The sequence below is a fragment of the Salvelinus sp. IW2-2015 genome, linkage group LG2 (genome assembly GCF_002910315.2).
Source record: "Salvelinus sp. IW2-2015 linkage group LG2, ASM291031v2, whole genome shotgun sequence".
Taxonomy (NCBI): Eukaryota; Metazoa; Chordata; class Actinopteri; order Salmoniformes; family Salmonidae; genus Salvelinus; species Salvelinus sp. IW2-2015.
This window is the reverse complement of record NC_036839.1, coordinates 8627102-8654724: the sequence shown is the minus strand read 5'-3', so window position 1 is coordinate 8654724 and position 27623 is coordinate 8627102. Positions and strand designations below refer to the sequence as shown.

The 27623-nt window shown below is 44.2% G+C and overlaps 1 protein-coding gene across 2 annotated transcripts in view; it reads right to left on the bottom strand.

Moving 5' to 3' along the window:
• Window positions 1–27623, bottom strand: part of hibch (3-hydroxyisobutyryl-CoA hydrolase) — a 52178-nt gene that overhangs the window by 1677 nt on the left and 22878 nt on the right. For both annotated transcript variants that reach the window (XM_024001274.2, XM_024001284.2), the window contains exons 7-13: window positions 20606–20684; window positions 11694–11839; window positions 11178–11264; window positions 9102–9160; window positions 1966–2047; window positions 369–491; window positions 108–141 (exon numbers count right to left, since the gene is read on the bottom strand). In XM_024001274.2, coding sequence (XP_023857042.1) covers window positions 108–141; window positions 369–491; window positions 1966–2047; window positions 9102–9160; window positions 11178–11264; window positions 11694–11839; window positions 20606–20684 — 610 coding nt within the window. The remainder of the gene's footprint in view (window positions 1–107; window positions 142–368; window positions 492–1965; window positions 2048–9101; window positions 9161–11177; window positions 11265–11693; window positions 11840–20605; window positions 20685–27623) is intronic.

Genomic DNA, 27623 nt, shown 5'->3' with positions numbered 1-27623 from the left:
AGTTTTTGCCAATTAGTACTCAATATCATTGTACAGAAATAAGAGGTCAATCTGTAAAATCTCAAAAGGGATTTATTTATGTGTTTTGCAAGAGTCAAACACCTTACCTGCCCTCACACCCTCGTAGAAGTCACTGCCCTTCTGCAAAACAACAAGAATCAAAAATCCTGACACACATACATGCTTTAAACTAATAATACCAGGAGACGGGTACATAGCTGTTGAGGGTCTATCCTATTCAAAATCCAGTAAATTAGTCAATTGCATTACCTTCAGATGGAAAAACGTTTAAGCTGTAAGATAAAGTAAATCAAATGTGACGGGGAAGAGGAGGTAGTATTAAAGGCCTGGGGCCTTTCGGTACGTACCACCATACAGGCCTGACTGAGTCTGTACTCCATCACCAGAACCTCCTGCAAACTCATGGTGCGTCCCGCCTGAAGCTGCTTGAAGGTTATCTTCAGCGATGTGGGAGACATCTTGGCGAGGGTCTGTGAAATTCACAAATACAAAAAAAAAAAAAATCTTAGCTGTAGCCCAGGTGATTATTAGCCAGCAGAACCTAATGTTCAATACACTAGCAATTCTTTCATGTGATATTGTGAGTAGCCTATATCATCACCCACAATTACTGCCATTGCATTGATTAGTGTAACTCTCGTACCATAATTGGCAGTGACAAAATAAGGGCATTTCAGGTTTTCCCTCCAAAGCCTGCATAGATACTTGAACAATTTCTCTCTTATTAGTGCCCTTGAACCAACAGGGAAACGTTTGTGCTTATGGACAGGACTACACCAATTGCTGCACTTTCCACTCAGCAGTTACAACKTCCAGCTTCATAAGAAGAGTTGCTTCATTATCATCGCTCTCTTTCAAGAAGAGCGGGCCCATTTCCTGTTTTACATAACCAGTGTCTTCCTCCCAACTCATACACCAGCTGGATTCAGGCATGTTTACGATCAAGCACATCCCATCTCATTAACGACACCATCTGTGATAAAAACGTGTGTAGACACTGCGCATTATGAGGCAATCGTATCCGTTTTCTCCACACTGAATCTGCACTTATGATCACACGGCAACAGGGATGGCAACACCGTACAATGTCATTCCAGGCAACATGGAAATGCGTCGCAATCCATGTGCACATCTCTCTCACATGGCATCCAGGTTTACAGAGCATTAGCTTCCAATCAAACAAGGACAGCTTGGCTTTTGGCACTATTAAAAGGAGGTATGTATCATTCAGGATAAGGTTGTGCCACGGCAAGTGTTTGCCCAACACGGGACTTTGGACAGTTGGAAGAGATCGGGCATTTCTGACCCAATGTCACACTGCCGATGGGACTGTTCGGTTAAGTGATCATCCTTATTAAGGGTGTTTTTTTTTAGAGCCTTTCATTGAGCCACTGTGATAAGCTTAACCATATTAAAGGGCTTACAGAGTGGCAATTACTACTGTTAGCAGAGCCCTGAATGCTGAACTAACGGCCTTATGTTCTCATACTCTCAGATGACGTCAGACTGGCTGGGTTTCATTCACATTGAGAAGATGAGAGGAAGTCATTTAGGAAAGGGAGATCCCTAGTCAGTCGTACAACTCAATGCCTTTAACTGAAATGCGTCTTCCGCATTTAACCCAACCCCTCTGAATCAGAGAGGTGTGGGGGGCTGCCTTAAATCGACATCCACGTCTTCYGCGCACYGGGAACAGGGGGTTAACTGCCTTGCTCAGGGYCACAACGACAGATCGGGGATTCGATCCAGCAACCTTTCGGTTACTGGCCCAACGCTCTAAATTTAGAACCTAGTCCAAAGACATTTCTACATAGCGACAGATTTAGTTCCTCTATAGCCCCTCTCTCTGCTAGCCAAAGCTCCTACCTTACCTCCAGTTAGCGTATGTGTGGGAGATGGGGATGGAGGTCGCGGTGAGTCTAACTAGCTTGAGGCTGGACCCACCTCAGCTTGTTTCTGGGCGAATGGAGAGCCGTCTGTCTTTAGGTTGTGTACAATCCCCTCCACGCTGTTGGACTGGAATAACCTAAGGGCCGCAGGAATACAGGGATGAGACATGGTCAGTTGAAGTACATATGGCTGAATACACACATGCACACCCAGATAGACACACACACAAGCACACACAATGCAGCACTCACTCATTTGGTGTTGTGAGGGGCTGCACATGGAATTCACAGCCCTACCCCTCTATCTACAGCTCCCAAATGCCCTTTCCCTAACTTCACTCACTCCACCATCTGAACTCATCACCTAGTGCCGTGTTTGTGACTCCAGTCCTCGAGTARCCCCAACCATCATATAAGATGGCGCTGCAGTGGATAGCAGCAGTCTTACAGGCTCCTGACCAATTCTGCTATTTTGTGTGTTCTTTTACGCTGATCTAAACTTTTTTGTACATAATGTCTCCGCCATCATTTCCTATGACCGAAAACAGATTATCAACACGGGGGCCCGTCGGAGGTGGTGTGTGTAGTCCCCTCCTGTACTCCCTGTTCACCCACGACTGTGTGGCCTCACACGACTCCAACACCATCATCAAGTTTGCTGACAACACGACGGTGGTAGGACTGACGACGATGAGGCAGCCTATAAGGAGGTCAGAGACCTTGCAGTGTGGTGCCAGGACAACAACCTCTCCCTCAACGTCAGCAAGACAAAGGAGCTGATCGTGGACTACAGGAAACGGAGGGATGAGCACGCCCCCATCCACYTCGATGGTGCTGTAGTGCAGRGAGTCGAAAGCTTCAAGTTCCTGGGTGTCCGCATCACTAAGGAACTAACATGGTCCACACACAGCCACACAGGTTGTGWAGAGGGAATGACAGCATCTCTTCCCCCTCAGGAGGCTGAACAGATTTGGCATGGGCCCTCAGATCCTCAAAACGTTGTATTTATTATATTAAAAAAATGTTTACCTTTATTTAACTAGGCAAGTCAGTTAACACATTCTTATTTGCAATGACGGCCTACACCGGCCAAACCCGGACGACGCTGGGCCAATTGTGCACCGCCCTATGGGACTCCCAATCACGMCCGGTTGTGATACAGCCTGGATTCTAACCAGGGTGTCTGTAGTGACACTTCAAGCACTGAGATGCAGTGCCTTAGACCGCTGCGCCACTCGGGAGCCCAAGTCGAGTTCTACAGCTGCACCATTGAGAGCATCTTGACTGTCTGCATCCAGGATCTCTATACCAGGTGGTGTCAGAAGAAGTCCCCCAAAATTGTCAAAGACTCCAGCAAYCCAAGCTGGACTGTACTCTATGCTACCACACAGCAAGCAGTACCAGTGAACCTGGAACCAACAGGACCCTGGCCTGAACAGCTTCTATCCACAAGCCATAAGACTGCTAAACAAGACTGCTAAATAGCTAATCAAATGGCTACACGGATTACCTGCATTGACCCTTTTCTGCTCTAACACTTGCACACATACTGGACTGTACCCAAACACACACACACACACACACACACACACACCACACACACACACACACACACACACGCTGCTGCTACTGTCGATTATCTATCCTGTTGCCTAGTCACTTTACCCCTACCTACACTATATATACAAAAGTATATGGACACCCCTTGAAATTAGTGGATTCGGCCATTTCAGCAACACCCGTTGCTGACAGGTGTATAAAATCAAGCACACAGCCATGCAATCTCCATCGACAAACATTGGCAGTATAACGGCTTTACTGAAGAGCTCAGTGACTTTCAACGTGGCACTGTCATAGGATGCCACCTTTCCAACAAGTCAGTTTGTCAAWTGTCTGCCCCGCTAGAGCTTCCCCGGTCAACTGTTAGTGCTGAAATTGTGAAGTGGAAAAGTCTAGGAGCAAGAACGGCTCAGCCAGGAWGTAAAAATCGTCTGTCCTCGGTTGCAACACTCATTACCGGGTTCCAAACGGCCTCTGGAAGCAACGTCGTTACAAACCCTTTTTGTCGGGAGCTTGATGAAATGGGTTTCCATGGCTGAGCACCCGCACACAAGCCTAAGATCACCATGCGCAATGCCAAGCATCGGCTGGAGTGGTGTAAAGCTCTCCGCCATTGAACTCTGGAGCAACAGTTCTCTGGAGTGATGAATCACGTTTCACCATCTGGCAGTCCGACAGACGAATATGGGTTTGGCGGATGCCAGGAGAACGCTACCTGCCTCAATGCATAGCGCCAACTGTAAAGTTTGGTGGAACAGGAATAAGGGTCTGGGGCTGTTTTTCATGGTTTGTGCTAGGCCCCTTCGTTCCAGTGAAGGGAYATCTTAACGCTACAGCATACAATGATATRCTAGACGATTCTGTGCTTCCAACTTTGTGGAAACAGTTTGGGGAAGGCCCTTTTCTGTTTCAGCATGACAATGCCCCCATGCACAAAGCAAGGTCCATACAGAAATGTGACTGACTGGGTCAAACTGGTCTTATGTAGCAACATTTGAAATTGTGTTTAAAAATTTTTTTTTTAATATTGGATAAAAGTAGAGACTCAGAGCTACAAAAGGTATATCATACACTACAGTTGAGGAACAATGGGAAAGTAATTTTGCGTTGAAATTTGATAAACTTGTAAACCTACTTTTGAGAAAATGGCCTTTGAATGTTTTGGTACCACTACTGGAGAGCCCTCCTGCACCCATTCAGCATCGTTCACAKCCTCTTAAGCTTTAGCCCCACCCATCTCTTTAAGGGTTGATCRGAGCGTTCTGTACTAACAGCAGCAGTCAAGCACCCAAGCTAACATGCTAGCTACTTCCAGACACAAATGAGAGAATAGCTCACTGAACATTACTTGCCCTAGCAGAGCTGGTTAGGCTGTTTTCATGTTTTCCAGAGCGTTAGGGACTGCAACTGTACTGTCAGATTGTCCATTCGTAAATTCAGAGCGTTTCGCTCTCGGAGCGTGCAGAGCGCTCTGGCCGATGAGTAGGGTTGATCCGAACGGTCTGACCTCACAACGGCAGTCAAGCACCCAAGCTAACTGGCTAACATTGGCTAGCTTGCTAGCTACTTCCAGACACAATGAGAGAACACCCCACTCTGACCATTTGACTCACCCTACCAGAGCTGGTTAGGCTGTTTTCATGTTATCCAGATCATTGGTGACTAACTGTACTGCTGGCAACAATTTAATTACACTTTTTTTGATGACGTTTACTGACACCGATTATATTTAACGGGTGTTGAGCGTTCGTAAATGTATCAGTTATTCTGTGGTCTGGTACACTCAGACGAGAGTGCTCTGAAATTTGAGTAGATTGCCAGACTGAAATTACGAACGCACCCAAAATGGTTACTTGCATAGTGGAGTCTTTTGTTAAGACATGTAGCTAGCTAGCTAGGTAAATAATGAACCAGAATCCCAACTCATTACGTTACTACCCTGCATGAATCTGCAGTTAGCTAACCAACCAGGTTCAATGTTAGCTAGCTAACATTAGGCTTTAGCTAGCCAAGCAAATAGCTCAAATATGAATAATAAGATCATACACGTAACATTATCTATCTAGCTAGGTAAACAATGAATCATAATCCCAACTCATTACGTTACTACCCTGCATGAATCTGCAGGCAGCTAACCAACCAGGTTCTATGTTAGCTAGCTAACATTAGGCTATAGCTAGCCAAGTAAATYGCTCTGAGATACATATAAAAAGATCATACACGTAACGTTAGCTAGCGAGCCAGCCAGCTAAYGTTAGCTAGCTAGCTAACAGTACACTAACTTGAAATGAAACCACTTTGTCAAAATTAGAAATGTGTAATATCTGAAAATGTACCCGTATACATCATTCATGGATGGACGCGTCTCCTGTCGGATGCCATGTTTGCCTCCCATCTACTTAGCGATCATACTCGAATTCCACTGATTTCAAAATTCGGTCCTCCAGAAAMTGGAGAGAAACACTTCTGCAGTTTTACTACAGAATAAAAAATAATAATGTAAACCCGCATTAGACAGGATTACCTACACATACTGACCAGCTCAAATGGACAGAAGCTTGTTATACGGCAGACGAATCCAAACTCATCTCTCGGCATGTCCAGCCCACTCATTATCGCAGCTAATCATGGCTAGTGGGAAGGTTGCAGACTTTTTCTGTGGCTAAACCAACTAGGCTTGTAATTTAACAATTGTATTCGTATTTACAGATGGCATACAAGTTTGTTATTAAGGCACATGAAAGTTCACATGTTTGAGAAGGCACTTCTGCAAAAAAAATCATTTTGATAAAAAATAAAAAAGTTCACCTGCAAACGGCTCTCCTGTGAGGTAGTGACCCGCGACATACGCCTAGTTTCCTGAAACGGGTCACAAATGGTTTATCGAGATTGGTGCGGAAGAACTTGACTGGACAGCACAGAGCCCTGACCTCAACCCTATCAAACACCTTTGGGATGAATTATAACGCTGACTGCGAGCCAAGCCTAAATCGSCKAACATCAGTACCCGACATCACTAATAATCGTGGCTGAATGGAAGCAAGTCCCCGCAGCAATGTTCCAGCATCTAGTTTAATGCCAATGATTTTGTAATGAGACGTTCGAKGAGCAGGTGTCCACATACTTTTGGTCATGTAGTGTACATGTACATGGCTACCTCAATTACCTCGTATCCCTGCACATAGACTCAGTACTGGTACTACTTGTATATAGCCACGTTATTTTACTTGTTTTTGTTATTCACTGTGTATTTATTCCTCGTGTCACTACTTATATTTTATCTTCAACTCTGCATTGTTGGAAAAGGACCTGTATGTAATAATTTCACTGTTAGTCRACGCCTGTTGTTTACAAAGCTTGTGACAAATACAATTTGATAGATTTTTGTTGTTGCCCCTGACAAACTCACCTGATTAGATGACAAGTTTGTAATAATATTTGGAAGATAAATACACAACGCAGGGGATGAGAGGACTAGGATWAACGATCAATGGGATACTTGTTATTTGACCATTGGCCAAGTTGTCCTGCAAGGACTTCTGATTTGTTAAACCCAGGCTATGGTGGGGGGGGTTATAAGTGACATCCTGTCCTTTGTTCTGTGGAGAAAAAACTGAAGGACAGGGAAGACCGAACATCTAATTTTCAGCATAGCACCTATGATTTGTCCTGCTCAAATAAATCTATTTTCTCCCCCTGATTTGCTTTGGGGTCTGTGTTATTAAAGAATAACCTCAATTGCTAACAAGTTAAATCAGGTGTGTGTTGTCCAGGGCTATAACTAAAAGGTTTGCTGTTGGGGGTACTCGAGGACTAAAGTTGGGAAAACACTAACCTAGCGTATGTCGGGCACCTGAATGTGTTGGGGTCACTCTTTAATTTCATTATGTGCAAAATGTTTAAAGCAATGCAACTACTCACTGAAAAAACTKTTTTAATGAAATATGCACTTTCTTGGCACGAGACCAATGTTATAATACCTAGTGTGCAGGTGGGATTGACATCCACCAGGGCCTTAATTGTCTAGTTACACATCACATCAATCATCCTCTGAGAGACAGAAGGAGTATGTGTGTCAGTAAAACAGCAAACAGCCAAGGACAAGTGTCAAAAATAGCCTACATTACACAACAGCGTTTCATAACAAACACATACGGTAGACAGGGCCAGTGATGATGATAAGTGAAAATGAAGGGTGTACTCGATAAGAGGGCATATAAATAGCGACTAGGGGCGATCTCTTTCTCAGCTCAAAAGGAAGCGCTCTCTCTCTCTCTCTGTGCTGCAGGCGCCCAACTGTTAGCAGTGCACCAATCAATGATGTTATAAACCCTGGATTGCTGATGCTATGTATTGGCCAATGAGAGGCTTTGAAGCCACCGGTCAGCTATACTGGCACTCCTCAGATGAAACAGTCCTCCATAGGAATTAATGGAATTCTACAGTATTTAAGCATTTGTTGTTGATGTGGGGAAAGTAACATTAGTACTTTAAAAAAATATATGCTTTAAGAAAATGTTATATTGTTTCATTTTATATTTTGACGTTTAGCTCACAATTTAAAAGCATGCATTAAGGGGTCTGTAATAGAATACATTTGGTAACATTTTTTTTTTTACATCTATAAATGCATTTCTCTAGCTTCCGAAATATATATATTTTTTTTACAACGGTGGAGGAGTGCCAAGATGGAGGTGCTGTGGCTTCAAAACAGCCCCCCCCCCCCATCAGTCATCTAGTGTATATATAAATCATTGGCACCAATGCTCAATGTAACAGAACAGTTTGTTTTGCAGTGTGCTTCAATGCTGTTCCTGGAAACACACATGGTGTGCTGGTTTTTGTTCTAGCCCAGTACTAAAACATCTGACACCGGTAATTATCGAGCCCTTGATTAGATGAATCATGTGTAACATCATTTAGAGCTGGGCTGGAACAAAAGCCTGCACACCCTGCGGGTACCTAGAACCAGGATTAAAGAACACTGGCGTCAAGCTACCACAGGACAACTAACAGAGAGAAGCGTTTAATGCTAATAACAGTTGGCCTACTATGACTCAGGCTTATGTACTGCTCCAAGGGCTGTGGTTACACCACGGCCCAACGTCCTCTAGGCCAGAGTGTGCCTCTGTCACACATGGACACATATRGCAAACCACAGAGAAAAGTAATTAGTGCGAAGGAAATGTTCTGTATCTGTTTGGTATGGGAGGGAACGCAACCTGGCTTGCCAGTGTGTTATTACAATAAATATGGCTACGCTCTGTAACGGAGCCATGCTTTCGAAGAGCTGGGTTTCATCTCGGGGTGTATGTGTGTGTGTGAGCACACAAGCAGAGGTGCATAAGCCAGRGGTAAAACAAGGACAGCGTTGGCAGGAATCATTAATCAGCGTGAAGACACTAGAGACACCGCACTCGTTTTTAATACAATCTGTTCCTGGAGTCTGCTCACAAAGGTTTACAAAGGGACTTTGTTCTCCAATATACTGTATTATAGCTAGCAAGTTAAAAGCTGTATACACTTCTCTGACCCTCACCCAACTCGTTTCTAAATTGTGTGGCTCATGGCTTCATCAGTTAGACCACCTAGGGGGAAAAAAATGGAGGCTGTGGTATTCAGAGAACTTACTTATCAATCAAGTCTATGTGCTGCTCAAGGACAAATGGCTTCTCTGCATCCAGACTGCTCTGTGGACAGAATTCATGGATACTAGTTAAACACATACATACACACACACTTTCTCGTTTTCACATTCTTCCTCTTGGGAGTGTATTACAATGTTAAGGACTGGCAATGCAGATATTGTTGGCGTTTCCAATTAATTCCATTTACACTTTGGGAAATCTCAGGCCAGTTGGCACAACACTACGCCCCACATATTGTTGTGTTCAACTCCACCAGCTTAATGCAGGTCCAAGTTTATAATACACACACACACACACACACACACACACACACACACAGTAGATCCTACATAGATATGACTAACAACCCAATTAGTATGAAGCAGAACATTTACACAAAACGGAAAAAAGCAATCAAATCAAATTGAATGGTCGCAAAATGCTTGTGTGCTTGGCTCCAACAGTGCAGTAATATCTAACAATAAACACGAATCGAAAGAAGTAAAAGGACAAGCAATGTCAGAGTGAGTGCGTATGTATGTATTCAGTATATATGGAATGTATAGAAATTATGGACGGTATACAGATGTAGAATATGTAGTATATCTGAAGAATACGTAGGATAGAATAGTATATGTACAGCATTAGTTAAGTAGGATAGGCTATGACTAGAATACATATGAAGTGGGTAAAACAGTATGTAAACATTATTAAAGTGACCAGTGTTCCAGTGGAGTGCGGTGCGATTGCTGACGGTGCAGTTGCCGTACCAGGCGGTGATACAGCCCGACAGGATTCTCTCAATGGTGCATCTGTAAAAATTWGTGAGGGTCACATTTTCTTTAGCCGCCTGAGGTTGAAGAGGTGCTGTTGCACCTTCTTCACCACACGGTCTGTGTGGGTGGACCATTTCAGATTGTCAGTGATGGGTACGCAGAGGAACTTGAAGCTTTTCATCTTGTCCACTGTGGCACCATTAATGTGGATGGTTACTATGGTGAGCTTGGAGGTTACTATGGTGTTGAAGTCTGAGCTGTGGTCTATGAACAGCATTCTAGCATAGGTATTCCTCTTGTTCAGATGGGATAGGGCAGTGTGCAGTGTGATAGTGATTGCGTCATCCATGGCTCTATAGGGGTGGTATGCAAATTGCAGTGGGTATAGGGAAGAGGGTAAGGTGGAGGTGATATGATCCTTAACTAGCCTCTCAAAGCACTTCATGATGACAGACATGAGTGCTACAGCGCAATAGTCATTTAGCTCAGTTACCTTCGCTTTCTTGGGTACAGGAACAATGGTGTACATCTTGAAYCAAGTGGGGACAGCAGACTGGGATAGGGAGAGATTGAATATGTCCGTAAACACTCCAGCCAGCTGGTCTGCGCATGCTCCGTCGACCCTGCCACATACGTCTCGTGTCTGAGCCGTTGAATTGCGACTCCACTTTGTCTCTGTACTAACGTTTTGTTTAATGTTACGGATGAAATAACTGGACTGTTTGTACTAAACCGTATTCCCAGTCACCGTGGGACCAGTTGCCGTGGTTWAATMSYGTGGTTTACACTTTCAGTTTGTGCGAATGCTGCAATCTATCCACGGTTTTTGGTTTGGATAGGTTTTAAATCGRCAAGGTGGAAACAASATCTCCTATACACTTCCTGATGAACTCRGTCACCGTGTCAGTGTATACGTCAATGTTATTCTCAGAGGCAACTCGGAACATATCCCAGTCTACGTAGTCAAAAAATCTTGAAGCATGGATTCCGATTGGTCAGACCAGCGTTGAACAGACCTTACCACGGGTACTTCCTGTTTGAGTTTCTGCCTTTAGGAAGGGAAGAGCAGAATGGAGATGTGATCTGATCTGCTGAAGGGAGGGCCTTGTAGTTGTCCCGGAAAGGAGAGTAGAAATGTTTGAGAGTTTTTGATGCAGGCAATGTATCGCAGGCAATGTGTTGGTAAACTTTGGTAGTGTTTTCCTTAGATTTGCTTTATTATAATCCCCAGCTAAAATAAATGCAGCCTCAGGATAAACAATATACTACAAAGTTGGTTAGGAGCCAGGAACCAGGCAACCTACCCGTTTCTGATAGGAGTCCAACACTCTGGAGACYTCTTCAATGGAGGGAGTTTTCAGGTCCACCAGCTCCTTCTCAAGGGCTGCAATCTGYGGAAAAAGAGGGAAGAGAATGATCCATCTTGATCTTGACCACAAGACTTTACTTTGACTCATGATTCAAGACTTTCACCTCTCCAAAATGGAACCCTCTCAGGTCAAGATGATTTTCCCAGTGTGGGCTACAGCTATTTGTATTACACACAGGTAAAATYTTGTTTTTATATTCAGGAAATCTGWCCCCTGCTGCTCTCCTGCATCCGTTCAAGGTTGTAGTCCTACATGAACTCTAGTCCCTACTGATAATAGCCTCACACCAACAGTGTCATGGCAGCTATAAAAAGGAGCAGCCATTTTGTGCCAGGAGTTTGTTGGCACCTGCAGACGTTGGCCARGGACCCACTGACTCAGCACCCGGTTCCCCACTAAAGCCCTGACCTCCCGCCCTCCTCCCAGCCRCAGCCCTTAGCCCAGCAGTACCTTTTGAGACTCCACAAAGTGACTGGCAACTCCTGCTCTCTGAACATCGCGTCCTTTGAGGCGGAATCCCGTCAGGGCCAGGAAGAGGCCCAGCTGCCCCTGTAGCCTTGGCAGGAAGTAGCCMCCGCCCACATCAGGGAACAGTCCTGGCAAATCAAGACAAATCAAGTCARGGTGCTGTAAATTAGATTTTWWWWAAACAACAAAGCAGTGAAACATATCTAGTTGGGAGAGTGGTTGGAAACATGTTTCAGTCAATTATTGATTAACCCAGTACAAATAGCAGGTGCAAATATGTTGCAATAAAAATTAAATGTCATTGGTACACAACATTGGAAGCTCTGTCCCAATTTCTGGTAAATACAATAAGTTGAAAGGGCAGTGTGGAACCTGTCAATCTAGTCACAGATCCTACACCCACAAGTGACAAAAGGGCCAGAGATTCTTCTCAGCGAGGTCCTGGGTCGTTGCTGTGAGGCCCAGAAAGACAACCGCCCAGTAATGAAAACGCTAGCAGACAAACCTCCCTTGATACAGATGGTGTCTACAATAGCGMCTCTCAGTTGAGCCACTTCAATACATGGACAGGCACCTGAAATCAAGCTGGTGCTAGTTYGCCACCAGAACAAGAGACTCAAACAGGCCCTTTATTAGACTGCTTTCCAGAAACCTCTAATGGAGGCTCAATTGTGGTGAGGGGTAAAGCGGGTGATGGGGAACCGTCACTGTTCAGATCCTTGCCGTAATCTGCATGTTATTTAGGAAACATTTCAAGGACGTCTCAAATTGTAAAGGATTTGAGTATTCCCGTKTTAAATTATGCAACGCGGCAATCGTGTTCGACAGCAGAGCAGATATAAAGCGAGCTTGGTTTCTCCATGGCATGATGACACTAGTGGGAGAGGAAGAGAGCGAGAGAAAGAGAGTAGGGTCAGGGATTAGAATCTCTGACCTGATTCTGGACTGAACATGTAATATCATAAATGCCAGATTATAAATCCTGTTGAAGCCTAAGGCAGGGAGGGTTAAAGACAAACACAATCTCTTAATCCTATAGCGGAGGGGGTTAAGGTACTGGCGGTGGATGATGGGGGAGGGGACGTCCAAYTGAAATCCCAGATCGACGGCACAAAGTGATGAGATTTTAATTGAGCTGGGCAAGTYTAGACCCGTGTTAAAAATTGGCTTCCGTTTCGCTCTTATTTCTGGTCAAAATGGATTAAGACTGTTCCATTATAAATGTTTCTCACAGGTTAAAACAAAATCACTGATTCATTTGTGCTTCTCAATTTCTGGTCAACGTGCAGAAAGACTAGTGAGACTACTTGCTCTATAGCACCCACTCTGCATGACGCATTCAGAGAAGCACTAGTGGACATTGGATCTGAACTTTTCTACGGAACGTCTCAGACGGAGGAAGAAATGAAGTTTGAAATGCTTCACGATGCGCCATTTCGTCAAGRCCCGATCACACTTAAACCATGTTTGAAAGACACTTTCTTTGTGGGTGCAAGCATTGTGTGAGGGGGTGTTGGAGGGTGTCTGAGATAAATCGTTAGTCTTTCCTTGTCACTGCTTTCGGGATAATTGGACAAGTGATTACGAAGACACCAGCCAAGTGGACTGCAATGGTGGGATAAGGGCCTGGGCGTGGTTGCCTAAAACATCTTAAGTGACATTTTCCCCCTCATCCGTTCGCTTAAAGTCTCCTTAACTTTTAGCTAAGTAGCTAGATAGCTATAGATCTAGCTAGCTGGTTGATGTTTACCTTTTGCAACCAGGGCAGAGTGATTACGAAGACACCAGCCACCCTTTCAATCAATGACTCAGTTGAGATGATTGGCCTAGTAATATCCTCTTCTCTCACCACCACCACCACCACCACCACCCCCTGCCCCTTATCCCACCATTGCAGTCCAAAAGTTTCCTTAAAGTTTCCTTAACTTTAGGTCAGTTGCACAAAAAATGAAGGTGATTTTACCCCCTTAAATTAAGCTAAAAAGTTAAGGGTGCCCATGAGGTCCCTTATTAAGTGCTTCATTCAGTATTGATATGAATGTAAACAGCATTTTAGGAGGTGAATGTTGCTTTCCTCTGCCCTGGTTGCAAAAGGAAAACATCAACCAGCTAGCTAGATCTATAGCTGTCTAGCTAATTCGCTAAATGATGGAAGGTGCACAATCCATGGCTACAAAGCTAGCTGGCTAATTACGCTGTAAGTTAGCTTGACGTGCTCGAAAGCAGTGTTGTAGTACTCCAGTCCCGCACTCAGACTAGAGTCCCGATTTTCATGACTTGGACTCGACCATTGGTGACCGGGACTCACCTTTCTGTGACTTGTATTTMCATTTGGACTGAATAGGCTACTATGATAAGTCGAATATTAGCAGCATTGGGTGCACAGAGTGGCGAGGGTTCTGTTCTATAGCAGTGAGAAGGATGCGCTCCACCGGCAGACAGCCTACATTAGTTGGTGAGCTGCGGCGAAGCAAGTGATGAGTGTGGAAAGACAGGCTCCACGCCGAACATATACAGTGGCAAGAAAAAGTATGTGAARCCTTTGGAATTACCTGGACTTCTGCATAAAATTCTATCTGATCTTCATCACAACAATAGACAAACACAGTCTGCTTAAACTAGTAACACACAAACAATTATACGTTTTCATGTCTTTATTGAACACACCATGTAAACATTCACAGTGCAGGGTGGGAAAAGTATGTGAACCCTTGGATTTAGTAACTGGTTGACCCTCCTTTGGCAGGAATAACCTCAACCAAACGTTTTCTGTAGTTGCGGATCAGACCTGCACAACGGTCAGGAGGAATTTTGGACCATTCCTCTTTACAAAACTGTTTCAATTCAGCAATATTCTTGGGATGTCTGGTGTGAACRGCRCTCTTGAGGTCATGCCYRAGCATCTCAATCGGGTTGAGGTCAGGACTGACTGGGCCACTCCAGAAGGCMTATTTTCTTCTGTTSAAGCCATTCTGTTGTTGWTTTACTTCTGTGTTTTTGGTCGTTGTCCTGTTGCATCACCCAACTTCTGTTGAACTTCAATTGGTGGACAGATAGCTTTACATTCTCCTGCAAAATGTCTTGATAAACTTGGTAATTCAAGCTGTCCATCTTGCTGAGGCAGCAAAGCAGCTCCAAACCATGAGGCTACACATTGCACAAGCAACTCTCTTCCTTCCCCGTAATCACTAGTCACCAGCCAACTATTTTTGCTTTGCCCGGTAAAGAAACAAACTGCTTTTCAAAATTTAAAACAATAGTATTGAGTTAAAAAGTAAAATAACAGTCTAGCTATTGGTCTCTCTCCCATTTAGTGTAGAAAAGTAGCATGTCTGAATTTGTCATCTCGCTCTACCCTCCCATTTCCCCCCTCCATCCCATTCCCAGGTTCTGACAAGTGTCCATTTAGTTTTCACTCTGCAATAAAAAACCTACACAAATAGGGCCTCCCAAGTGGCGCAGCGGTCTAAGGCAGACCCGGGTCCAATCCCGGGCTGTGTCGCAGCCGACCGCAACTAGGAGAACCATGAGGCGGCACACAATTGGCCAAGCATCGTCCGGGTTAGGCAAGGGTTTGGCCGGCCGAGATGTCCTTGTCCCATCGCGCTCTAGCGAGCCGGGCGCATGCACGCTGACTTCGGTTGGCAGTTGTACAGTCTTTCCTCCGACACATTGGTGCGGCTGCCTTCCGGATTAAGCGAGCAGTTTGTCAAGAAGCAGTGCGGCTTGGCAGGGTCGTGTTTTGGGGGATGCATGGTTCTCGACCTTCACCTCTCCCGAGTCAATAGTTGGAGCGATGCGAGTTGCAGCGATGGGACAAGAATGTAACTACCAATTGGGGAGAAAAAGGGGTTAAAACTACACAAATATCAGTGGGTGATCACAAAAAGTCATTGAGAGCCTGTTACAATTATGCAAGCAATCATCTGGTCAATCCGACCATTGGGCAACAGGAAGTTACTTCAATGCTCACATGAAAATCTTCCTGCAAGCCCGCCACTAGTTGTTGCTAGGCAGATTTCTTAGACAAAATCCGGACAAAAAAATGCGCCGATGTAGCAACAGACGAGCCTCAAACAAGCAGTACGAACAAGCAAAAAAACAGCAGAAACCAAAATACCAACACCCCAAATCATTTGTTTTGCTTTCCAAAGTTTTTCAGCAGATGCTGCAGAGTGTGGCACAAAATAGAAAACACCGGAACGTTCCAAGAAGTCTCACAATGTTGCGTCTCTGGGTTTAGAAACTCTGTGCCTTRACCTAAGGAAAACGTTTGAGGGGCTCTATGCAACGCCCTTAGGTAAGGGGAAATTATTCCTTCAGGGAAATCCCTGAAGGCCCTGTTCTTAAAGTTCCTTTCACTATAACATCAAAGAAAAACTTTCCAAGCGGATGGAAGCAGTGTTGGCCTACCATTGGCTTTAGCATTCAAATGAAAGAGAAAGTGTCCAAAAAAACTGAATTCAGTTCTGAGAATTTAAACTTGAGCTGTAGCTTTAAACTTTGGCCCTTCCACTGTAGAGGTAGAGGCTGAAGTGAAGAGAAATGCATTGCAGCTTGTGAATCTGAACCAGAGAAGTGTGACCAAGCAGCAGGGTAGAAAGCCAGGCAGCCCAAAAGAGGATTAGTCCCTCGGTTCTAGATAAAGTCTAACGCCGCCCGAGAAGCTGTCTCTGCTAATAGCTGGTCTGTACTGTCCAGTCACGCACGCACAGGTCTCAGTATGCGCAATTTAATGATTATCCTGATTGTTATTTTTCCTCTGCGGTCTTGCCAGTCCCAGGGCACATGCCATGTGTTCAAAAACGACAAAATATGTAGTGTTTTTCGTCTATGAAAAACTTAAGGCTTTACTTCAGGGGTAGCCTATCCGGAAAACAATGAGACCCTTGGAAACAATCCATCACTTTCAGAGTCATAACTGACAATGACTGCTCCATCTCTCAGAAAAAGATAGACGAACTGATCGACCTTGATGCACACACAGCGAGAGATCAGAGAACTTCCAGAGACAGTCCCATCTCCAGTGGGAGACAGCCTCTCTGCAGTGAAGGACACCACACCGCTCAGGTGGAGCAGTCAGGAAAGTAATCATTGAGACAGCTCAACCAGCACACGGACGTGTCCTTTTGTGTGTGTTCGCAAGAGAGAGACTGTTAACTGTGTGAGAGTGAGAGTGCGAGTGTGAGAGAGAGAGACTATATGTGCATCTCAGGATGTGTATTTTGTATGCAAGTGTCCTTGAAAAAGAGGATGTGTTTGGGTGTAGTAGGGTTGGGCGATGTCAWCCTTTGTCCTCCGCTAAAACGACAGTTGGGCTATAAAACGAAATTGAATGCAACTGAATGAATCATGACAAAAGATAATGTTGTTGAAAGCCTGGGCAGAGGCTAAGTGCAGGCAATGGCAAATCTTTTCTAATATTCCTTTCTGGAGKAGTGACTGATGAGTAACGGGCTGTGTTACCATAGTGAGCTAGATGATAGGCCTGCATTATGGGTTGGACAGTCTTCTAATCTCTCGTGGACTGATTCTCATGGACAGATGAAACGTTGAGAATCTGTCAAGGCTCAAGTAGAATTATGTGATTACGAGTCACTGAGCTATAATAGGTTACGAGCAGCAGTAGTTTCTGGTTTTGGGTTTTCGGCGTTGATTATTTGGAGGAATCGGGATTGGGTGAAGGCAATGCTAAAAATGGTGCAGTGATTTTGAAGCTTGTGTGTGAAGGATAAGCAGTTTCCACTACATTCCACAGCCACAAAATCTAAACAGTCTGTATCTAAAATTCCAGATTTTTTTGTTGTTGCTTTTTGGCCATGATAAACATAGGTGAAGGAGGAGACCTCGCTTCCTTCCTTTGCACAAAAAGTAATCACAAAGGTTATTGGCCATTTGGTTTCAACCTTGCATGGAGGGATTTTCCCGGCGCGCATGGATCATTTGTTGATTAAAAACGTGTCATTTGATTTTTCTATAGGCTATTGACATCGTCTGTTCTTTCTCATTAATTAGTCCTCTGGCTACCTTACGTTTCTAGGCTACTCAAATAAAAAATGACATTCATTGTTTGATCTGGAGAAAGCCATCAATAAAGTGTATCCTTAAGTCATATTCATACTGTAGCCTATCGCATGGAGAGAAGGGAATAAGTGCAGTCAAAAACACGATTTCCCGATGTTTTATATATTTTTATACACTATGAGGTTGGAATAATACTATGACAATTTGAAAATGATAATGACCCTTTAGGGTAACAGCGGTTTGAAAATAATTAATAGAACAATAAGAAAGTAAACCTCTGGCAATAAACGACACATTGACATCACGTATAGGTGCATGCGACTCTTGGCGGCAGTAAGAAAACACTGACACCCACGACAGTAAGAAATCCATTGCCATCTGAAGCCCATTCAACATGTACGTTTTTATTACATTAAACTAAATCACTTTTTTTGGGGTCCTCATACACTTACAATGATGTTCTGATTRTTGCTTCAACAGTCGCTGAGATATATTGGTTGTGATCTTAGCAAAGAAAAAGTTTTTTGCCTATAGCAAAAGCTAGCCAAAGAGCCATTTTACTGGTGTAAAGTGCTCTAAGTATAACACAGTTGATTTTAGATAATGACACAAACATTATATGATCCAAAAGGAATGTGATATGCACTCCTAAGCAAAATGTAAATCAAGGCTTTTTTTGCTGCCGTTCTTTAAAGAACTCCACCTTGTTCTGCAACCAACTTGCACGCATCGTCCTTGTGCGACAACGGTTGTAAACACAAAAAGGGGTCTATAATAGCTKATTTTCCATTTTCCCCTCCCCACTCAGACAGTCCAAGCAAAGTTCTTGCTWGAGAAATTGCTCTTTTAGACAATTTTAATTGAAAACAATCACATTAAGGTACTTAACTGTTACCCAGAAATGATTTGATATTGAGATAAAAACGGCTGCATTGGTGTCCATTATATATATATATATATAAATTTAGATTATAGCCAAATGCCCATGCACTGACAGAAAGAGAAAAACAATATTTTCTGACTGGACATTTTGCGCTGCTTTGGTAGAATTCTCCACTCGGTCTGGCCTACATTCCCCTCTTGCGCTCTGTAGGCTATATGACATATTTATTGAAATAGGCTCTAGTAAATAGGAATAGGCAAATTACTCGGAAAGTCACTTGTGTGCTGTTCTGCCGTGCGCTGCGAGACTCGAGTTCAAATAGGCTAAGCCATCGTCTTGCAACATCAAGATGTTGTCACCATCGACGATGGCTGTCAATCATCGTCAACAGACAATGCTATTGTAATATCGCCCGACCTTTGAGGTGATTGATAAAGACCTAGCACACACCATCCTTCAGAATAATTGACAATATACAAAACGGTCACAGTCCAAAACAAAGACATTTCAATTTGATTCAGGAACATGCGCTGGGTTCAATATATGGCCCTCAAAAAGTTTGAGAAGATTATTTAGAGATTTTGGGACAAATGCCCTATAGCATGTGTACAGACGGTGAGGGTTACAAAAAMAAACAAATTCCAACTTGCTTGCATGGAGTGGACAACCACCAGAACTGAAACCCTGAGATAAGACGAGCAAACGTAAGAGTGGAGGCTCATTAACCATAGAAGAAGAGTACCATTTCAGACATTAAGCATCTCTATGGCCCATTACTACTGCGTCGATATACAAGATGACCCCTTTCACAGCAAACCACACCGATAATTACAGGCTAGTACAAAACCTGCCACACAGCAAAGCATCTGGATCGATTCAGAACGTCCTCCGTCGATGACTGTGCTATTCATCTTTGTACAGTATAAGAGAGCCACTATGGCATCAGTATGGTGCGATAAAATCATCAAAACATAACAGAGAAGAAATGAAACTCCCGAAATGATCTGGGACACATTATCACATGTGGTGCCATGAAAGCTTTCTATTGTGCATTTACAATCGATCGTCTCAGGAAAAGTGGCCCATCTTCGACAATCGAGACGGTAAGGTAGAGTGTAAGGTGTCCATTATGCCTAGTGGAACAGTTTCTGGGCAACCTCACACCTGGCAACATGGCACAAAGTGCAAGCGGGTATGAGTGACTGTCCGAGACCAATGATCGACACTGAGGCTCTGTGTGAGACTGGCCTCAAGCATTTTAACGACCGTTTGATTTGCGGTTGGCCACGTGGCGAGCATTCCTTCCTTCCATCGCAAGTAGTACCCACTAGGTGATAATCTGCATACCCTCTATCACACGGCATAACTTTATATTGTCAGTTTCCACATAAAACAGTATTTTCCTATAGTTCCCAAGATCCCCATAAACACTTAAAATAATAAGACTGATATAGCCAAATCAATTTGTGCACTTAGATTTATATTCAGACTTTAGATACGGATACTTACTGTAGTTTGAGAAAATAAGACAGATTTTGACCTCAGAGTTAAACAGGTAAGAAGCTATTGCATAATTTGCTAGGTGTTAAGATTTTTTTGCTACCAATTACTTTGTCACTTGAAAAAGAAAAGCCGCACACACTAGGAGCTCAGATGCAATAATTGTATAACTTAATAACCAACTAATTACTTTGTCACCTGAAGTGTGACCATATAACTGAGGAAATATGCTGCTTGGTGGTATGAGATGGTCAAATCATTTTCTCATGTTTACATAACTGCAGAGAAACAGCTACAGAACAGCCTGTTGGCCTGTTCATATCTGGCTGATGATGATGATGATGATGATGATGCTCAAGTCCGCACGGCCCATTTATTATTAATGCACTGGAGCGACCGTGCAAAGCAAGGCAACACACTCGCAACAACATGAGCCAAACACGGACCTCGGGGGAAGAAAGGGGCGGATGCCAGTGCATCGTCTTACCGATTGCCGTCTCTGGCATGGCGAACATCGTCTTCTCAGTGGCCACCCGAAACCGCCCATGGACCGAGAGGCCCACACCCTGAAAAGCAGAGAGTGTTAGAGTGTGAGAAAGAGAGGGGAAGATAATGAGAGAGGGCAAATTAATTAGAGGACTAGAGACAGAGAGTGAGGCAAGAAAGAGGGAAAGCGAATAGATGAGAGACAAAGAGAGAAGATGAGAGCAAGAGAAAGAAAGGTTAAGTGAGGGACATCCAACAATCCATCAATGGATATGAGTGATGTGATTGACGGAGAGGTAGGTAACAGATTGGAAATGTAGAATGAGGTAGAGGCCAGGCTATGCCCTTTGACCTTCTGTGTGTGTGTAATGAGCCTCCTAGGGCACCAATGAATAGAATGGCGCTGGAGGGGATGGCTACAGTTTAACGGGCTCCAAACCAACTGTGTTATTTTTTGTGTTTGTAACTTATTTTGTACATATTGTTGCTCGAACTGGACAACGATGTTTTTCTTTAATGAGTTTGACGCGAAGGATATACTGCTTCTCTGAGACCAGGCCCAAATCCCCGTCATTCGCGTTAAGACGAAAATACAGGGGGGGCGGAGATTGGGATGCCTTGTGAGAACTCGTTGGCGAATGGGTAACCCGCCCCTACCATCAGTTCTATTGGCCAATGTGCAATCACTGGAGAATAAACTGGATGATCTCCATTCGAGACTATCCTACCAACGGAACATTAAAAACTGTAATATCTTATGTTTCACCGAGTCATGGCTGAACGACGACACGGAAAATATACAGTTGGCTGGGTTTTCCGTGCATCGGCAGGACAGAACAGCTACGTCTGGTAAGACGAGGGGTGGGGGCGTGTGTCTATTTGTCAATAAGAGCTGGTGCGCAAGCTCTAATATTAAGGAAGTCTCAAGGTATTGCTCATCTGAGGTAGAGTAACTCATGATACGCTGTAGACCACARTACCTATATTTTTCGTAGACGCCTATTTACCTCCACAAACGATGCTGGCACTAAGACCGCACTCAACGAGCAGTATTAGGCCATAAGCAAACAAGAAAATGATCATCCAGAAGTGGTGCTCCTAGTGGCCGGGGAATTTAATGCAGGCAAAATGTAGGCAAACTTTGGCGGATGCTATGCCAAAGGACTGTTTTGCTAGCACAGACTGGAATATGTTCCGGGATTCATCCAATGGCATTGAGGAGTATACCATCTCAGTCATCGACTTCATCAATAAGTGCATCGACGATGTCGTCCCCACAGTGACCGTACGTTCATATCCCAACCAGAAGCCATGGATTACAGGCATAGCTAAAGGCTAGAGCTGCCGCTTTCAAGGAGCAGGACACTAATAGAAAAGCTTATAAGAAATCCTGCTATGTCCTCAGACGAACCATCAAACAGGCAAAAAAAAAAACAGGACTAAGATTGAATTCTACTACACCGGCTCTGATGCTTGTCAGATGTGGCAGGGCTTGCAAACTATTACAGATTACAAAGGGAAACCATGACGCGAGCTGCCCAGTGAGCCTACCAGTCGAGCTAAATGCCTTTAATGCTCGCTTCGAGGCAAGCAACACTGAAGCATGTATGAGAGCCCCAGCTGTTCCGGACGACTGTGTGATCACGCTCTCCGTAACCGATGTGAGCAAGACCTTTAACCAGGTCATCAATTACAAGGCCGCGGGGCCAGACGGATTACCAGGACGTGTACTCAGAGCATGCACGGAGCAACTGGCAAGAGTCTTCACTGACATTTCCAACCTCTCCCTGACCGAGTCTGTAATACACACATTTCAAGTAGACCATCCTAGTCCCTGTGCCCAAGAAAGGTAACCTGCCTAAATGACTACCGCCCCGTAGCACTCACGTCGGTAGCCATAAAGTTGTTTGAAAGGCTGGTCATGGCTCAGATCAACACCTTCATCCTGGAAACCCTAGACCCACTCCAATTCGCATACTGCCCCAACAAATCCAAAGATGACGCAATCTCAATCGCACTCCACACTGGCCTTTCCCACCTGGACAAAAGGAACACCTCATCACTAAGCTAAGGACCCTGGGACTAAACACCTCCCTCTGCAACTGGATCCTGGACTTCCTGACGGGCCGCCCCCAGGTGGTAAGGTTAGACAACAACACATCTGCCACATTGATCCTCAACATGGGGCCTCAGGGGTGCGTGCTTAGTCCCCTCCTGTACTCCCTGTTCACCCATGACTGCGTGGTCAAGCACAACTCCAACACCATCATTAAGTTTGCTGATGACGCAACAGTGGTAGGCATGATCACCGACAACGATGAGACAGCCTTTTGGGAGGAGGTCAGAGAGCTGGCAGTGTGGTGCCAGGACAACAACCTCTCCCTCAACGTGAGCAAGACAAAGGAGATTATCGTGGACTACAGGAAAAGGAGGGCTGAACACKCCCCCCATTCACATCAACGTGGTGGCAGTGGAGCGGGCGGAGAGTTTCAAGTTCCTTGGTGTCCACATCACCAACAAACTATCATGGTAAACACACCAAGACAGTCATGAAGAGGCCACAACACCTTTTCCCCCTCAGGAGACTGAAAAGATTTGGCATGGGTCCTCAAAAAGTTCTACAGCTGCACCATCGAGAGCATCACCGCCTGGTATGACAACTGCTCGGCACTACATATGGTGTGCGTACGGCCCAGTACATCACTGGGGCCAAGCTTCCTGCCATCCAGGACTTATATAAGAAAAATAGCAAAGACATCAAAACTATGAAATAATACATATGGACTCATGTAGGAACTCAAAAAAAGTGTTAAACTGCATTTGAGCCAATCAGTTGTGTCATGACAAGGTAGGGGTGGTATACAGAAGATAGGCCTATTTGGTAAAAGACCAAGTCTTYGCAAATGGCAAAACAGCTCAAATAAGCAAAGAGAAACAACAGTTTATCATTACTTCAAGACATGAAGGTCAGTCAATCCAGAACAGGGTTTCATGGTCTTATTGCTGCAAAGAAACCACTACTAAAAGGACACCAATAAGAAGAAAAGACTTGCTTGGGTCAAGAAACACGAGCAATGGGCATTAGACCGGGTTAAATGCCAAAATTTGAAATMTTTGGCTCTAACCGCTMTGTCTTTGTGAGACGCAGAGTKGGTGAACGGATGATCTCTGCATGTGTGGTTCCCACCATGAAGCATAGAGGTGGTGGTGTGATGGTGCTTGGTTGGTGACACTGTCTGTGATATATTTAGAATTCAAGGCACACTTAACCAGCATGGCTACTGTTACGCACGCCTCTAGGAAGAGGGAACGCAACACCCTGCTACAACTCAACTCCCCGTGCTGTGAAAGAGGTATGGGACTGTAGGTGTGAGAAAGGACGACAAAAGGCAGAATAGACCGTTTACTAGGATTTTATTCCTTTACACGGTAATATGGGGAAAAGGGGCTGGATGGAACCAAAGCAAAGAAAGTAAATGTCAAAGCCCCCCCCCCCTCTCCTATCTAACCTGCCTACCCACTACTTACCTAACTTAGCACCGCCTGGTGCGCTAACCAAAATACAGGGGGTGGTCCGCCCAGGTCTTACCTAGTGTGCCTAGACAGTGAATATACTACGGGTATATGTATGCCCGCGGGCCTCTTGCCTAAGCACTCCCTAGGTGCCTTCCCCTTCGGGAACAAATGAAACAGAATATCGAACAATCTCTCAAACAAACTAAGAAACAAAGGACATCAAATAAGCTCTAACTGAGCAACAATCTCACACAGAACATACCAACTGCTCCCAGCAACAACTAATACAGTACATACCAACGACCAACATGCTATAACCCTCAGCCATCAACCTCCTCTCTCAGCAATGATCTATATCACATTCAATCTTTCTGCAATCTCTCAGCAAAAATCTCTCTCTTCTGAACAACAGAACACTGGCTTTTATAGCTTCAGAAGGCATTGGTAATTAGAGACAGCTGTGTCTTGACGAGGGGGCGGGGTCAGCTCTCCAATCATCAATTGGGGCCGACCAATCAGCTGCTTGGGGAGAATTTCAGGAAGCCATCATCCTGAAACACACACTCAAATACAAACTAAAACAGAAACTGGGGAACGTAACAGCTACCACAGCATTCTACAGCGATACACCATCCCATCTGGTTTGCGCTTAGTGGGGCTAATTGTTTTTAAGCAGGACAATGACCCAACACACCTCCAGGCTGTGTAAAYGGCTATTTGACCAAGAAGGAGAGTGATATAGTGCCGCATTAGATGACTTGGCCTTTACAATCACCTGACCTCAACCCAATTGAGATGGTTTGGGATGAGTTGGAATGCAAAGTGAAGGAAAAGCAGCCAACAAGTGCTCAGCATATGTGGGAACTCCAAGACTGTTAGAAAAGCATTCCAGGTGAAGCTGGTTGAGAAAATGCTAAGAGTGTGCAAAGCTGTCATCAAGGCAAAGGGTGGATACTTTGAAGAATCTAATATATTTTGATTTGTTTAACACTTTTTTTGGTTCCTACATGATTCCATGTGTTATTTTATAGTTTGATGTCTTCTCTATTATTCTACAATGTAGAAAATAGTAAAAATAAATAAAAACCTTTGAATGAGTAGGTGTGTCCAAACTTTTGACTGGTACTATATGGTAAGAGAGACTGCCGTCAGCCCAAGCTCATTTTATATAAGGTTCCTCTCAGTAAAAGATCAGTGTAAAAGAGCAGCACATTGTTCACAATACATGGCCATTGGTTAAGACCAGCTGCACAGCTCCCTTAATCTTAACATGATGTGGATAGCCTTATCTAATCTTTAGTTGTTCTATTTGGCGATATAGGTGATTTAAAACTTTGGTACATGTGCACAGAGCACATCAGCACCTGCTCTGCATTGAATGTGAAGGAGCACGTAGCGTCTAGTCTGCAGTGAGTCCGTGACTACAGACAGGCAGGCAGCTGGCTAACAMTAACAATAAACAGTGAGCCAAAACAAACACATAGACGACCCCGACCACCCCGGGTAAATCTAGGGGTTGTGTGACAAATGGCCGTGCAGATTAAACAACATCTTATGAACAGAAACTGAACAGACGCCTCTCTGGTGTTGACCGGGAGATATGTAGCTCTGACGTGACGTGAGAGCCCCCAATTGACAGGCATGACCTACAACAGACAACGACCCTTGAGCTGAGTCAACTCTGCTTGGGGGACACGAGTGGGCAGCAGCCCACTCATTTTTGAAAGAAAATGAGGATATGCAGTACAGGAGACCTTAAAAGGAAATAAAAGCATAGAATGACATTGAGGAAATGACGAGAGGATGGGAGGAGACCTTGGTAAGGAAAACAYAACTTTACTAGTTGATTGAACTGCCCTGACAGAGTCAATGGTCCCCGGAGGATGGACATCTTTTACCGTAGGTCTGTAGAGCAGTCAGTGTCCCGGTTAGTGTATCAATACCTCCGTTTGCAGCAATTCAAATCAATCACATTTTGCTGAAGGCCTAAAGCGTCAAGTGATTTCTGTCGCACTGAAGGATGATTTATATGCAAGGCCCAAATTAACTTGTAGTTAGGGACTTCTACAACATATTTGACCTCTCTAACTAGCATGAAATTGTGTATGAATCTATATTTCATGAAGTTCTGATTACATTTTGTTATAGAATGTGCAGGGTAAGGAAGTGTTGTGCGTGTAAATGGCCGTTGAAGGACATTCTCTTCTTGTTTGGTTCTCTGAGTCATTCCCATCGAATCAGGACACCAGAGATGGAGAAGCCAGTAACAAATGGATGGAATATGAGTTGTCTGTCTAGCCAGCTCTAACCAGGCTTTCCTCCGAAGTGGAAAATACCACCCATTGACATGGCTGTGCAGAGTCTGGAGACGGGAGTGGAAAAGCAGATTTCCCCCCACCAAGGTTCAAGAAGAATCCTTAACAGGATGGAATCTGAGGCTGTATATCTCTCGCCTTTTTATAACGATGGGAACTGCTGGTCGGAATGAAGAAGCATGAAAGGGAAGCGCCTCATTTAACATTCCATAAAATGAAAATCATACCCATAAAAGTAAAAGGAACAACATGATCTATCGGTAGCGCCAAATTACACGTCCAGGGTACTCGGATTCCTGGGAACATAGGACTTGTCAAATATACAGTGTAGCCCAGGCCTAGCACATTTCGTTCTTCACATTCTATGGCTTCATCAGGAGTCACTTGGGTATTCTCATCTACAGTATATAGCTATTAATACACTGCAGAAGATTTTTTTTCCACAAAAAACTTCTCCATAAAACAATGAAATATCCATGTGGGTAATAGTGATTTTGGGGGGGGGCTTCTGACTCTTTATTCCACTTTCACTCAACTTTGCATCTTTACTTTAGTAGTTAAGTTGTAGTAGGCTACTGCTCACTAGAATGGCATCAGAGGCAAAGACAATGGCTAAGTATTCCTTTTGAAGTCAACAAAAAGAGCTGCAGGATTTGACAATAGTTCATTACAATCCTCTGGTCTTTGTGTGGAATAACATCCCCATTATCTGATGAATGCAGGAGAGAGGGGCAGGCTAATCTAACTATGACTGAAACAAGGTTACGGGATTTCCTTGTCTTTTCAACAGGAGTCTAAATGAAAATGGAAGGAAATACCCTGAGGAGAAACTAAGGGTCTCTGTTAGAGRCGACTCTCCCTAAATGAAACACACAGATAGTATTACAGAGACATTAACGAACAAGAAGGCTTTTCTCCGGGAGGTAGGTAAAGATTGCATACACACAACTAACCAGGGCCAAATCTCAATCAATGAGCAGCCATTACTCCCAAGCCTTTGCCACAGAACAGTCCTCTCTGGTCTTCCCACAATATTAGAGCCTTTCAATAAATATGGAAATGTACCGCACTCTMGAGAAGGAGCTGAGTGCACTCTACCAGCCATTATTGTGGTGTAAGCACTTCTCACACAACCACTGTCTTGCTGTTTCAATGTAAGGCATAGATTTAATAGTGGCTTTCATAGTG